The 15,616-nt window shown below is 40.9% G+C and overlaps 1 protein-coding gene across 1 annotated transcript in view; it reads left to right on the top strand.

Annotated features, from left to right (window-relative positions):
* The first annotated feature begins 13,430 nt into the window (after positions 1 to 13,430).
* Positions 13,431 to 15,616, top strand: part of LOC124221763 (RNA-binding protein MEX3B) — a 41,424-nt gene continuing 39,238 nt past the window's right edge. The window contains exon 1 of the mRNA XM_046632048.2: positions 13,431 to 14,789. Within this exon, the coding sequence (XP_046488004.1) occupies positions 14,528 to 14,789 (262 nt within the window). The 5' untranslated portion in view covers positions 13,431 to 14,527. The remainder of the gene's footprint in view (positions 14,790 to 15,616) is intronic.

Genomic DNA, 15,616 nt, shown 5'->3' on the forward strand with positions numbered 1-15,616 from the left:
ATGAGTCATTTTGAACGAATGTTCTACGAAATTATAAGCCAGATTGTACTGCTACATCTGTTATCATATCGCATATTTCTTTGTTAATTGTCTCTTATTGTTGTTCTTTCGTCTGTGTACAATTTTTAATTTACGCTCTTTCATTTTGGCCAAGTTATATACTGAACTGTTTCGCAACATAAGTATCTACCTGGTCTGTAATAATGTAATATTAATGTATTGTTCGCACATATATGAATATCTCGGATCCCATGGAAATAACAAATCTTACACGCGCTCGCGTTTTCTATCGATTACTCCACCTCGGAGAGCTCTAATCGACAACAAACTCTAAATTATTTTTCGCAATTAACTATATAACTATCATTATAGAATATATCCTTTCACAATAGTAAAAAAAACTAACATTACAAGTCAAAAAAGAGAAATCAGCCATTTCTAAAATATCACAGTTTCGATCCGTTTGAATCGAACTAAAATCTCCCATACATATACACATGCACATATACATATATCAGTCGACTAAAAATATTGAAGTGGAGCTTTTTTCGACAAACTGAAAATTATTTAAAAAACAAAATCCCATTTGGCATCACAACATTACTTACCTATTGAAAATCGACGGGATGTACCAAAAGTATCACCACACGGTGCAGCGGTGGCTTGCACTGCTCACACCGTCCGGAATTTCTAGTTATGGTTACTATTCAATCCTTGGCTATTTTTATTATATACCAGAAATGAAAAATATAGTTCTGCGTACAAAATGATGATGAGTTTTGTAGCTATAACGAGAAAGTCTAATATATTATCCTTATTATTCTCTTCGATACTGGCTCTTCGTGCTGTATTTTCTTGTAGTAACTATTGCTATAACTCGATGTCGGTGCGAGAATAAATTGTTATTAATGCCTTATTTGTAACTAACGAAACGCAATTACCCGATACAAATATATCCGACGTCGCGATTACCAGAAAATGTAGTATTCCTTAAAAAATTCACTAAGTAGTTACTTGTTTCGCATGTTCTCGTAATTACAGTAATATTTAAATCGTTATCGCGCAAACGATACCTATTTTACCAGAATTTTCTACAGTGCAAGCTGTACGAAAATAAAATTATCTTTGAAAAAAACGCACGGCAGTAAAAAGTGCCGAAAGTCAGCGTTGAACTCACCTTGTGGAGGAATTGCCGATTTCTGTCAGCCGGAGTAGATGCGAAGTCGGTATTCGGAGAGCTGCGAAGACACGGGCAAGATCCGAGGGCTTTGGGCTCGCTCGAATCCCCGGTTCGTCAGTCATATGTTCGGTAAATTACGAGCTGCGTTTTAAAGTAGGACATGAGCCCCGGGGGCCTACAGGGGCGGCAGCAGGATTTTGGGGAAGGGCTCCTTTATTAAGGGAAACAGCTGTTCGCCGGGCCGATCGCCGATGAAAAAAGAGGCTGCCACCTGGCGTACCTGGGTTCGACGCCGCGTACCTGAACCACGATCCTCGATCCCCGCGCTGTATACCTGGACGAGTTCTGGGTCCCGAAGGTACGCCGGGGTCTTTTGTCCGACAATCCCTATCCGCACACAACACCGTGCAATGCGAGATACGCCGCACACACGTCCAACCTTCAACCCAACCACCTATGCCCGGTATGCGAGTGTGCGTTTGGGCCTCGGAAGAGGGAGATGCGATAGTTATACACTTCGTTCCGGCGACAACAAAGGTTTGTCGTGTGCCGCGAACAGTTTTTCGGATGCGGGGAATTATTCTTATACAATATCGATGCGTGCTATACTACGAACGTGTGCGATGAAATACCCGCAAAATCCATCCGGCAGGACACGGGATGTATGATGGATTCGGGAATATCTGGGAAACCGAGAAATCTTATTGGGAAAAGGGTAGTTTACTCAGATATTTCTTTTTCTTTTTTTTTTTTTTCTCTTCTTACATTTTCAGTATCATTCTGCACGACTCGAGAGATTAGTTATATTTTTTAATTCAAAACACTTTTGTATAAGATAATCTAAATAGTATATTTCACCGTCACTGACGAATAGAGTAAAATGAAAATATTGTTTCCAGATTTTCGCATAAACTCTGCAGGAGTTACAGCCTTGTCGCGGATATAGCAAAGAATATGCCGAGATCGTTCGGAACAAATATTTTATTAGAAATTTTTTGATCTCGAAGAAATATTCCGAACTTAGGACGCTGATGTATTCCTGGAACGTGTATGTATGGAACCATCAAGATAAAAGGAAATGTATCCTGTCCCGACACCGGGTATAATTAATTCTTGGTAGTTCAGAATATTCGAATTTTCACCTGACTCCTACTCGCGAGGAACACGAAAATTGATATATTCCAGAACATTCCAAATTTCACGCGTTCTTTCGATACTTCGCCTGTAAAACTGTCCGAAATGTTTGAGTAGGCTTTTTTTTCTCTTATATAAATATATCGACAAGATTTCTTGTTTATCGGAATGAATAGCGATGGTAATTAGGTTGGAAAATTATTTGTTTTTACGAAAGTTCATAGATCCTACTGCAGGTCTGATCGTTGTAATAAAATCAGACCGTCTGCCTTTCATCTTTCTGTTTTTCTTTTACTGAAAACAAGCAGCTTCGGCTATACCTGGGTAGTCGGAAGGTCGGGCTATGCAGCTATGCACACCGTGTGTCTAATACCTCGAATGGAAAAGTTTGCTTTTGCAGGTATATGTGTGGCGTACTGGCGAGCTTATTGTTAGTATACGCTACAAAGGGATGATATAGCCTTTTGTTTGTCCTCGTCGTCGAGGATTTGCGACGTACCTTTGCGACGCAAAACCTTAGAAAACGGCAGGGATCACCTCTAACGAGTAATAATTTTTGTAAATTTGCACACAATCTGCACAGTTCAAACACACGCCAGCAGTTTACTTTATTCACTTCCAACTTGCTCTTTCTGTAACATTTTTCAAATTACAAGGGGGTATATTCAAACAGATGATCATGATGATGTTTTTTACCGGAAACATCCAAATTCCATAGATCCAACTGTTGGCATCGGTGTTTCACACTCTCATTTGTATTTCTAACGCGATGTGCGCAATTAAAAAATTTGCAGCGTCGCATTATTTAATCTCTGTCCCGACGACGAGGTAAACATGGACCCATCTCTATTTGACTTGGAATTGTGGATGAAAGTGAGCCGTTTCTATTTGTTGAGTTTAATATACGATAAACGGTTAAATTTTTTATCTGTACGATATGCATATTAAAAACATAAATGCAGTGTTTATTCTTTTTTGCACTACCTCCGTCAAAAATTCGATGGCTTTGTAGTTTTTGATCGGAGGTAGCACAAAAATAGTATATATTGTGTAACAAAGAGGTAAACTCAGTCTTTTACATGACTATTATTCCATTTCACATTTCATCATTTTATACATCATATTGTTGCAAAAAATGTTGTATACAAATTATTTTGAAACATGAATAATCCGGTAGAAGAAAATCTGTTTATTAACTTTTACGTTATAGATTCGTCGAGTCGTATAAAGATATTGGTTGGCCAGAAATCCATACTTTTTATCAATTTCATGGCGAGATACTGGTACATTGAGTATTTATCAAATTATTATATTCATAAGCTACAAAGAACTCGATGAAAATGTAAAAACAGAAAATATTAAAAATACAAACGGGAAAGCTTGTGTATCGATGCGTTATTTATTTCAGAATGATTCAAAATCAAGCAGGTCTTTTCGATTTCAATCCACGGCAGTCTTTCGTTATTGAAAAAACTATTTTTTTATTTCTACCAATTCACTGAAACAGATTTTCTTTAATTTCAGTAGTCAATTCAATATCACCATTTGCTGATCATGATCACTATCGTTGCAATGTTGGAAAAATTTAACATGACAGAAAAACGTGTTTGATAACGGAGAATGGATTTTGAGAAACTTCGAAGCGACTCGAACCGAAACATTAATCATTAATCGCAAGCTCTTGTTCATTTTCAAAGAGTTTTTCTTACCTCGCGAATATAATAATTAATTGAATACTCGATGCACGGCTGGGCCGTAATAAAATTAATAAATATCCCCAACTTTCGTGTACACGCGGCTATTTATAACCAATATACAAAACACATATGCGCGACGAATATACCGAATACCGAATCCCATGTGCCACGTAATCATTGTTGTTGACTAACTTTCTCTCGCGGGCATACCCGATATCTACGTCGCCCACCACTTCGCACTGCAGGAACCAGGCTGCAAGCAGCATTTTGTGCGTGGCATGGCTTGCAGCGTCCTTTACGAACGCGAACACGAGGCCCGGACTGTATACGTCAGCTCAGTTTTCGCTGCGGGGACCGGACGGGGCCCGATTGTACGCACGATCGGACAGGAAGAAGAAAAATTTGAGGAAAAAGTTCTACGTGTATTGGGAGGTATGTGCGTGTACCGACACATGTGCGTCTGGCTCAGCGTTCGGATTGAAAGCCATTGACGGTGACGACGAGTTCGCGTTCTCACACAACTCGCTGCAACAGCTGCACCGCAGTTTTCGCCGGAGATTTTCTCGCTTCTTATTCCCGTCACGGAAAGCCAACCTTCGGAAGCCCGTGCAGAAGGAGAATCATCCCCTCCCCACTCTACCCCAAATTTTACCCGTGTTATATAACAGTCAACTCTGCGCCGGTGAAATGATGCAATTTATGAACGGCAACTCGAATCTTCGCCAGCTTCTTTATACGTTGGATTTATATGGGATTGCGGATAGTTTTCATAATTTTTCGATTTCTATACTCTAACTGCTTGAGGGATCCTCTCGCGGTGTGATTCCGTCTCAGATTTTTAAACCCGACCACCCACCTCGCCGGTGCACGTATTTTCCAAATAGCGATGTAAAATCGCGGTTTCCGTTGGTACATGTGGGCTAAAATGCCGTCGTTTCGATCACTTTCCTCGAAATATAAAGTGAAATGTATTAGAGGCTGTAATAAAATCGCAGCAATCCTCAATCGCAACTGATTCGGTGGTTTTTGCTCAAAAAAATTCCAAAACAAATTAATAACCTTGACCGAAATTTCTAATGTACTAACATCCGTCGAAAATGATCCAAAACGAGTCGGGTTAAAATAATAATAATATACGAAACGTGTAAATAACAGATAAGAAAAATTTTATTTTTCCGATGAATGTTTTTGCCATACAACAATGTAGAGCCAACAATTTGATTAACGATTCGACCGTCGGTCGCAGCCTACCGTAAGAAAATATGAATTTCGATTGTAGTATACCTATACCTATGCATACAATTTAATCGTAAAATACATTGCTTTTATTAAAATATGTGCGGACGTCGTTTGTTTAAGTAAGTTTTAGAAATCGTTAATTATCATCGTCATTTTTCATTATCCGTTAAAATATACCTAGCTACTTAGAAATGAAAAAATTACGCATCGTCGTATTTCCGATACTGCGTAAATAACGGAGCGCAAATACCTGTAACCGATGTATGAAAAATGAAACATGAAACTTAATTTATAAATTAGTAAATTAAGAGTTGATTTTTTAATGCAACCGTCGAGTTACGTTCATTAATAAGGAACGCACAAGTTTCTCGACTGTCAGTTATAAACTGTAGCGACAATTTTTCGGCCAATGATGACGGTGTTTAAAATATAAGTCGAAACTTGGCAGCGATTCGATGCCGCGAATCTTGATCATACGGTTTAATTAAAGAAATCAATTTAAATATTCGAACGGAAGTTGTCAACACGCATTAAACTGGCAATTCCGAGGAAAACGGTGGTACAAAGGTACACATAAAGCGAAGGAAAAATAGCCGAGGATGCCTGGTGTCGACGGTGTAAAACTGAGCCGCCTGCAGAGAACTGAAGGACCCTCTTTGAGGTAGGTATGCGTAAAAATTATCGGTTCTAATTTTTTAACGATTGACAGGCGGCTCAACAGCAGCAGGTAGGCAGACTTTGTTCCTTCGTCGTTTTCCTGTTTAGAAATCAGTTTCCGTACCTTGTACATATGTACACCTACCCTATCTCGGTGTAGGTACACGAGTTTTGCAGAACAATGTGCCACTCGTCTGGTTCTCTTTACACGTACCCTAAATAGTTAATCGCGCTTCAGACACCAGCCGTAGATAAAACCTTCTGATAAATACATACAGGCATGAAGTACCTGTGAAACTACCATAATCTACCTGTGGGATCTGGTGTGCGTCGGCCAGTAAAATATTTTACGACTTAAAATTTTTTGGAATCTTTTGAAATCCCGTTGAAGATCTGTCAAGTCTTTGGAAATCTTTTAAAATGAAGTAAAATTGTATGATTTTTTCGTAAATATTTTTACGAAATTTAAAAATCTATCGTGCGGAATTTCTGCAAAATATTTCACCCTACGATATGTTTGAATTTCCACAAACCATTTACGTCGAAGATGGGCCTGAAATTGTGATTCGGATAAACTGCAAGTGCCACTACTGCAGATGCTGTGATGCTAGAAGCTGGATGATTGTAAAAATGAGTTTATGTCGTGACTTTCAATTGCCGATGTGGACCGATTGGTTGAGAAGGCCTGGAGGTTCGGGTCATTCTTTACAGCTTATATCGAAACGGTTTGAACAAAAGTTAATACTTGCGACTGGCGAAAGCTCACGTTTTACAGAGACGTGGAAGTCCACGATGGCCACGGAGGATAAACCTCGCGATTTTCCATCTACATAGGCATAATCCTGGTGCTCTGCACGATGCAGCACGCAGATACGTCCCGGTGTGCGGTGTAGAGGCGGTGAACGAGTAGCCGTCGACTCACAGGCCAGCAATGCGGTTCTCTCAGATCGAATTCGAAAGAAATTCTTCTCGGGCCGTGTTGGGTCGTGGCATAAAGCTAGTTACTGTATATAACAGACGCTCGGTAACAGCGCCGGTGTTACGTGTAATATCTCTGATTCAACTTTTGCAAATCAACGACAATGAATATTGTCTTGACCAACCGGTTGCAGCCCGTACCGAATCTAAAAAACGCAAGAAATGAACAGAAATTCAAATGAGAAACAATTCTGCGTGCATTGTATAATGAATGGCAAACGACTTGCCATGTAATTGTCATTCGGGAACGATCTAGATCGATTTTGCGTGTCTTTCTGTCGATAGATCCGTTGTTATAGGTACTTACCCGTATAATAACGTCCGTTATAAAATTATTTTTTTCAAATTTGTAGTAAATGAAATTTCCAAAGCGGTTTTTTAAAAGAAATTAAAATGTACTTTTCCATCTGTTTATAACTTTCAACTTCAATTTTATTACTTTTATCCTGCAAATCTTTTCTTTTGCACTTTGTTCAATTGTTTTTATCATGCATACCGCGAGAGAATGGTGAAACTTACGATTAGCAGGCTGCGTAACTCGGTGCGCACGCGCTCAATAATGGAATCTCGATCGGTCGGCGACACGATAGGGTGGCAATATTTGCAGCTACACCGCAGGGGAGCGGACTTATTTGAAACGAGGCATGATATAACTACAAACTTGCCTGCATCGAGTGGCGGATAGAAATTACAAGGTTTTAATGACTTGTTGCCGCTATTAGTCGGTTCGCAGAAAACGCCAAGTGCCAAACCCTCCCTAATGACTTGTAAATATTAACCCAGGGCTGTCGGTCTGGTAATCGAGAATGTGCCAGCTGTATGAAAAAAAATTTACTAGTCAGGTAGTAGAATGCACTAAATGGAATTCAACTATTGCGAGGTTATGGTTTTTTCCGCCAGGTGGTGCTTTCATTGTTTGCGCATTCGTCAGAGAGGTGCAAAACAACCAGTTTATCGAAAATGGTTTTGAGATAAATACAGTTTCAAGACTTCAGTCTCTTCCATACTAGACATTCTTGATCACGTAGTAGCATATCTGATCGTTGATCGAGTACAATCCACAAATGTAAATTCACAAAAATATGTCTAAATGTACTGAAAAATCATAAAGCGAATTAGCGTACTAAAAACGGTTGAAATGTTCTAGAAAAGTACAATTGTACGAGAAACGGCAAACGTGAATCAACTGTTTCAGATCTGCTTAACTTAGAAAAATTTGCATGGCATATACACGTATAACCTTAATAAACCGTGTTTGACAGCTGAAGCTGGAAGTAACCAGCCGCCATGAAAATCCGACTAACAATAAGCTCGCGCATGCGTAATCAGTCGTTCTATGAATCTGTGAAATTTCACCATTTGCTCGCCGTTTCCTATCGGTGTATACATGTGATTGCTCGGAAAAAATCTCAATTCTATCGAACCTTCTGCATCTCTTTGTCTCGGTTAGCTCTGCAAGATTCGTATTTCACATAGAATTTTCTGAAACTTCGTGCAAACTTTTAACATGTATAATCAATACCATGCTCGTTGATATTATGTGAAAAACATGCAGTCCAACCCCAATTTGATGTAACAGAATTGCTTCTTTTCCTCCACGTGTATCACATTCAATAAACTACGAATAAAAAAAGTTCGTAAAAACCAAACTCAATCGATACAACTGTGTCTCAAGTTTGTTGTACACGAACAAGGTATTCGTACGACATACCTATACGGTACATGTTTGTAATTCGTGAGATGAGCCCTGATTACACCAAATAATTTATTAGCGTATGCGATAAATCAGTGTGTAAAAAATCGTTGATATTCAGCAACGTTAATCGCGGTTTCATCTTTACGCCCAAATTGAGCTTATAAACGAACGAATCGGCAGGTGGTAGACATCCGTTCAGCAGCCTTGAGAGGATGCCGGAGCACGGGCGACGACGAAAGATATACCTGGCCAAAAGAACGTTGCCTAGAGCTGTACGTTAATTGCGCCGTAGCAGGAGACGTTCCTTCGACATATTCAGACACCGAAAACTGCCTGAAAACGTCCCTTGCAGCCTACCCGTGTCAAAATACCCGCGGAATAGAGTTCAGAATGCGGTACAAAGGCAGCACACAGTGTCGTAGCCACGGGCTGTTCCCCCGGTACGTAGATGGAACGAACCATCTATGAGGGTTGGACCATCTCTCGCTTCCCAAGATATGTGGACTTTTCGGATGAGGCGGTCCAACCGTCTAAATCAAAAGTTAGGAAAAAGGAAGAAATAACCGTTCAAAAAATCTCCAGCAATGGATCCGGATTATCCAAACAATACGGATCCACCGGATAGTTCGAGTATTCGAGTACCCGGCTATCCAAACTATTCGAATAGTTAGGTTACAGATACGTGCTAGTTATAACTACTGTTATGTGTATACTCTTGAAGATGTTTGCGAATGACTGCAGATTTTCTACGCAGAAGTGGAGCAAGAGTAAAATTTCTGTACGGCAAAGGGGAATTGCCATACATTGCGTGCGAATTCGACGCAGCTGACTCACAATGTCAAAAAACTTTGTTGCATAAATACACAATTGTTTTTAAAATTTCTTGAAATTGTGGTGTGAACGTAATTTAATTTATTTTCAAATTTTGTACAAATTGATCTGGATATTCGAACTATACGGATTTGAAGTTTCATAATTGATGGACCCGAGTAATTCTGATACCTAAATATCCAAACAGCTCGGACCCACGTGTAAGCACTAGTTTATAGAGTCAACAACGGTGAACATAAATGAATCAAAATCATTATTTTATGAAGTATGGAAAATAAATTTGTGAAAGTTCGAATGACGCAAGCTAAGTCCTTAGATTTTAACAATTTGGAAGGTTTTTAAATTACAACGTTCAAAATTAGTAATCTCTGGTGATTTTAATTCGATTCCAATGGTTCTTGGCTTATTTTATTCACCGTAGAGATTTACCAAAATTGGCAACCTCTACTATTATTATGCTTACTAGGACACTTTTGATCGCTGAACTTGAGGTTGAATCAAGATTAAAACCAATTTCTACCATGTTTTTTCGTATCTTTTACGCTTATTCACTGCACACTGCACGTCTTTTCATCATTAATGACGCGATATGTGTCAAGAATAATAAACGACAACATGCATTTCTCAGTCACCTATGACAGTTATATTTTGCTCATACGATAATAACGCTTTTAATTTTGATTAAATTTCTGCATTTGTTTACACATGCTGGAGTCATGAGTCTTGGGATAAATATTCTATGTAATTGCAATTCATAGAATTTATAAGAATGTTCGGTCGTATAATCGTTGAACCAAATCAGGTTAGAAGAGGCCAATTTCACCTCATTTTTGAATATTATTCTTGTCAACCGAGTATAATCAACGGAAAATTGGATAATAACACAAACTTTTCGCAGAATTTGGTAGGCATACAGAAGGAAGGAAAAAAGTCTATGCGGAAAACACGGTGAAAGTTACGTGAAAGACGAAATATATGTTACGACTATCATAATTTCTCGGAACTTGCGAATCGAGTAAAAGAAATAAAAATAATTGCGGTTAATTTTCGGAAAACTACGCTGATCACGCAAACTTCAATAATTTTCAGGAATAAATCTCTTTATTAACGATAATTTGGTTCGAGTGGTGCCAACTGTGAACAATGCCTGTAACTTACAAAACCTAAATATCTAAATTCTTTGCCACACGGTACGAAATATTTTAAATACTTTAACGAATTTTATTAAACCGTGAACGTTAATTAACATATGAACGCTTTCGCTTACGAACTCTATGCGTCAGAGCTTTTTGGCAGAGTTTTCAATTCTCTACATAAATATGAAATTTTCCATTATTTTCCTTACGTTCGTCAACGCTTTAAAAAAATTTCATAGACCAAAAAAAGTTTTTCACATGTCGTTTCCGTAAAATACTGCGATCACAGAGCAGTCTATCTCAGAGTTCACGTAGAGAGCTCAAACACTCAGGGAATCGTTTTTCTAATAATTTGAAAGCGTTTAAGCCCTTGGCGGCATAAAAATTGAAAAACAACCCTATTAAGGAGCACCCTGGTCTTCAGCATACTTCAAAAAGCATCGGGATACCCGAACGAACACGAATCTACGAAGATGAATTTTCAAAGATCCGAAACGGCCTACAGCGCGGAACAATCGGGCGTTGAGAACAGATGCCGGGTCTCCGAGCTCGGGCCGCGAAGCAGTGCTAACAACCGCTCCAAGGCCCGACGCCGCGACGTGGCGAGACGGTCGGTCGGGTCGGGCGGTCGGTTGTCCCGTAGCGGGCGTAGACTCGCTTCTCCGGTCGTCGCAGCCTCGGATTGCAGCCACCGCCGCCACGCGGGCAAACGACGCAATCGAAAGGCGAAAAATCAAAAGAAATAGACGTTCGGACAACGAGCGCGTGTCCCTGCCTTATTTGATTAAACTACGGAATTCTTCGAGTCCCTCCTTCTCCCTCCACCTTCGCGTTGGTCTTCCGCCGGTCCGCCCGGCTTGTCATACGCACAAAGGCAGGTGAGAGCGTTCGTAATTCCGAGAGACAGACCGAGGGAGACTGATTGTGAGGACAAATCGGGCGGGATAAGAAGCCGCGGGGGCTTTCGAGGGCTTATCGATCGAGCTCCTCGCAAGATGGCTTCCGGTTTGTTCTTACGCGCGCCAATTAATCGGTTATAATAATTATTCACGCGCGTCTCTCTCGGCGGCCGGTCCCGCGTCGTCGTTTCTCATTCGTTTCTGCGCCGCGCGCACACGCGTGCGTGCAGCCTCGTCGCGAGAGACAAAGGCACGGCTGCGTTTCTGCGGTGCCGAACGCGTCGGTGTGTTACCGTTGTGCATGTGCAGCGCTGCGCCGCCCGGCTAGCAGCCCTCTCGCCTGTGTCCGCCGTTTTCCGGTTCGCCGTTTCTTCCCGTCCCCCTCGTTCGCTCTCCGTCTCTCACTTTCCCTCTCGCTTCGCTGTTTCATATTATAGGCATATGCTTCTCGCTTTACCGAGCAGGCGCGCGCGGCCTACTCGTTCGACAGGTTTCGAACTAATTTCATATATAATTGTCTGGATTTTCAGAATTTTCCTAGCGGCAACGTTCCCGCTGCTATTATATATACGTGTACACATACTGTAATACATATATACGGGCGGACGAGTTTCTATTTTTAGCAAACATGGTGGATGCAGCCAGCCGCTAGCTACCTCTCTGCGTCACGGCAAAGTTCAATAGATTCCTAGCCTCGTGTATCACGCACCTATGTATATACATCGCTCGATCGCGAGATGCGTGCACCGCACGTATCTAGATAATTATGTATAATGCACACATCATCAACGAATCGCAATTTTACCAATACCTTACACACTGTGTACGTACAATGTGCGTATGAAAAATCAGGCAAATTAATCAATCACACAAGCACGGTACAGAGTCGGGGCTTGTGCGTGTACATTTATCTACATTCGATATTCAAACAAATGTCTAGCACAAGATGTGCCGTCAAGAATATATTATACATATTTTTTTCTGTTCGACGTGAACCTCATACGTATATAATATGTATCTAATACTCTTCCGAGGTACATATTTATCGTATGTGCGTACAATTGATTCGAAACAAAAAAAAAAAAAAACATTCCTCTTGGAATATTTTGAGATCGCAGGCTTTCCGAAATTAATTTTTTTTTTTTTGCCGAAATAACCGCTGTTTGGTGCTTTTCAGTCGTCTTATTAGAAAAATGAAATATTTTGCAAGCGTTTATGCTTCAGGAATTTCATCCAAGCTCATCGTCAGTCATTAATCCCGTACAGCAGATTACGTGTAACATCATAAGATTGAAAATATTTTGATTTACAAATCAGACAAAGCCCGAAATCGTTTCAGCCACTCAACGGTCTAATTGTATCATGGTCGGTCTTAGATTCGTAAACATATGACCGCCGGTATACTTCCAGTGCAAATCTGCGTCTTTCAAGTTTGTCCTCTTCGGTAGACCACCATTGTTAAAATCGTCAACGGTTTCATCGTTTCGCCGTCACCTTTCCGGCCGAACCGCTACGCCCGATAAATTGTTTATATAAAAAAATCGATGCAGAAAGTACCTACCAACGCATCGCGTAATTAATAAAATGTTTCGTGACGCGGTAGGTACCTACACGCGTGACTCCGTGTGTCCGTAGGTACGTACAAATCGCGTTGCACGTTTGCACGATGTGGAAGGAACGAGCGGCTCGAGAAGGTTCTCGCATGACCGAGCGGGCAGCGGGGGCAACGAGCACCCGAAGGTACACGAGGGTCCGAAGGATAGGGGTTGCGGAGCGTCGTCGAGCCGGTTGTGCGAAGGGTAGGAGACGGGCGGGCTGCGAGCGCGGCAGGGAGGGGGTGCCGAGGATCGGACCACGTGACGAGCAGAGCCAATCAGAGCGGCGGAAAGCCGGCGTCTGGCACATGGCGGAGAACCGCCCGGGCTGCACGCGCGCCTGTCTTCCCGTCGAGCAGCGATCAGACTTCAGTCGGTCGGTGACGCCAACGTGACCATCATCTCACTAACCAAAATATACACGGCGACCACGTTGTTGTACTACGTTATATACTGCACCCGTGGAAGGACAGATTTCTAAGCTAAATATTAACGATAGTAAATATATTCGAAAACAACGGAGAGAACGCAGATAAAGCTTACCAACGACAAACCTATTACGTAAATAAATTAATGAGCAAACGGAGAGAGGACTGTTGAAAGACAGACAAATAAGTAAACGGACGCGAAAACGAACGGATTAAAAACAATTAATATAAACAAAGTTTCGCACTCACCGGGAGGTCTTACCGACTGAAGTGTAATTACGATTATTATTATTACATTGAACGTTTCCATTATCATACGTGAAACAAAAATAAACAAACAAACGAAACAAAACTAATCCTGATAAAGAAACAGTAAAAAGAACAAAATACTTAAGGAAGAAGTTTATAATTTATTTTTGTACAGTGAATAACTTTTACATATACATCGTTCATTCGTCATACATACGTATACCACGTGCATGCATATTGTATAAATATTTCGACGACGAGGATAAAACTGCGAGAAGTATTATAAAGATAAAAACGCAACGGTATTAAATAAACAATCGGAATAAAGAAACGTAAAATATTCTGTTGTGTCCCGTGCGTATATGTATCTCTCGTGCTAATCGCGATCTGATGTAATCAGCTAATGATACATACGTATTATATTTATATATAAATAAATCGATATACATATATATACATTTGTATATATATATATACTTACATGTGTGAGTGAATGCATCGTACGAATACCCACGGTTGATAAAAAGAAATCAATAAAAACAAAAAAAAATAAAAATAAAGAACATCAACCACTCGAAGGAAAGAACTTTGTATCCATCATCTTGTGCTGTTCGAATATTAAACCAACGTCGATAGTGAGCGAGCAACGGTCGGACGCGCTTTTTTCAGTTCTGAAATACGTATCTCTACACTCGCGTCGTTTACAGAGGACAGAGACACAAGGAGCCGATATACCTCGGGTGTGATTCGAGAAAGAGGAGGAGCGAGATAAATACGCGAGGGAATAAAGACGAGTAAGTAATCGAAAATGCCGACGAGTTTGTTCAGCGAAATGGATCGCGGCACGACCACCGGCTCCCTCGAGGAGCAGAGAGCCCTTCAACTCGCCTTCGAGCTCTCCATGCTCGGACTCGAAGGGAGTCCGGGCAACAACGGATCCAACGGCGATGACAACCTCGCGACACCGGCGAGCGTCTTCGAGGAGGCTCGATCCAAGAAAAGCCAAAACATGACCGAGTGCGTTCCGGTTCCGAGCAGCGAGCATGTCGCCGAAATCGTTGGACGACAAGGTAGGCAACCTTATTCTTACGCACTTGTTCACCACCGTTCAATGCCATCCCCCCCCCCTCCCATTGAGAAGAAAAACAGCCCGCTGAGGAGTCGCGAAGCGAAAGAGGCAAACACGCGGCGACTTCGTACCGGCGGATTAAAACCGTGATACCCCCCTCCCACCCCACAATCTTCGTTCACTTCTCACGTCATCGACGCGTAAATTTGTTATCGTCTGCAAAGGGTAAAAAGCATGTTCCGAAAGGAGCTTTTCCTGCCACATTTGCGAGTGTGCGGTAAGCTGCTTGCCGCTCGTTTCCTTCCGCCACGTGCGACAGTTTGGTTGTGATTAGCGAGTGAAATTTAATTTCTCTTTTTTTATATAATTGAGAGATGGTCGCACGTTGAGTTTTTATCGAATTCATGTATTCGGAAGGTACGAAGATTATGTTAAAAATGTATGGTAAGGAAATACCAGAATTATAAACCAAAGGGAAGATATCGAATGTCCATTTCGAGTTCGGCTGATAGCTTAGTTTGTTGGGGATATTTTGTTTTACACGGACACTGAGACTGATTTTTTTTTTTCCATTTTACGGTAGTGAATTTCATATTTTTGCGTTTTTCTTTTCGTCAAATTTGTGGTATTGCGGCAGAGAATAGTCTCGTCAACAAAGTCAACCACCGTGAGATGAGATCGAACGAATCTCAGAATTTTGATCATTTCATAGTGATTTGAAACTCAAAGATGATATCCAGACTTTAGTCTGTAAGTTTAAGGGTCTAGTTTACTTCCATTACTGGGTAAATTTCCTTAGCTTCTTAATATGTGAAATCGTTTAATCCT

This window comes from Neodiprion pinetum, chromosome 6 (assembly GCF_021155775.2).
Source record: "Neodiprion pinetum isolate iyNeoPine1 chromosome 6, iyNeoPine1.2, whole genome shotgun sequence".
NCBI lineage: Eukaryota > Metazoa > Arthropoda > Insecta > Hymenoptera > Diprionidae > Neodiprion > Neodiprion pinetum.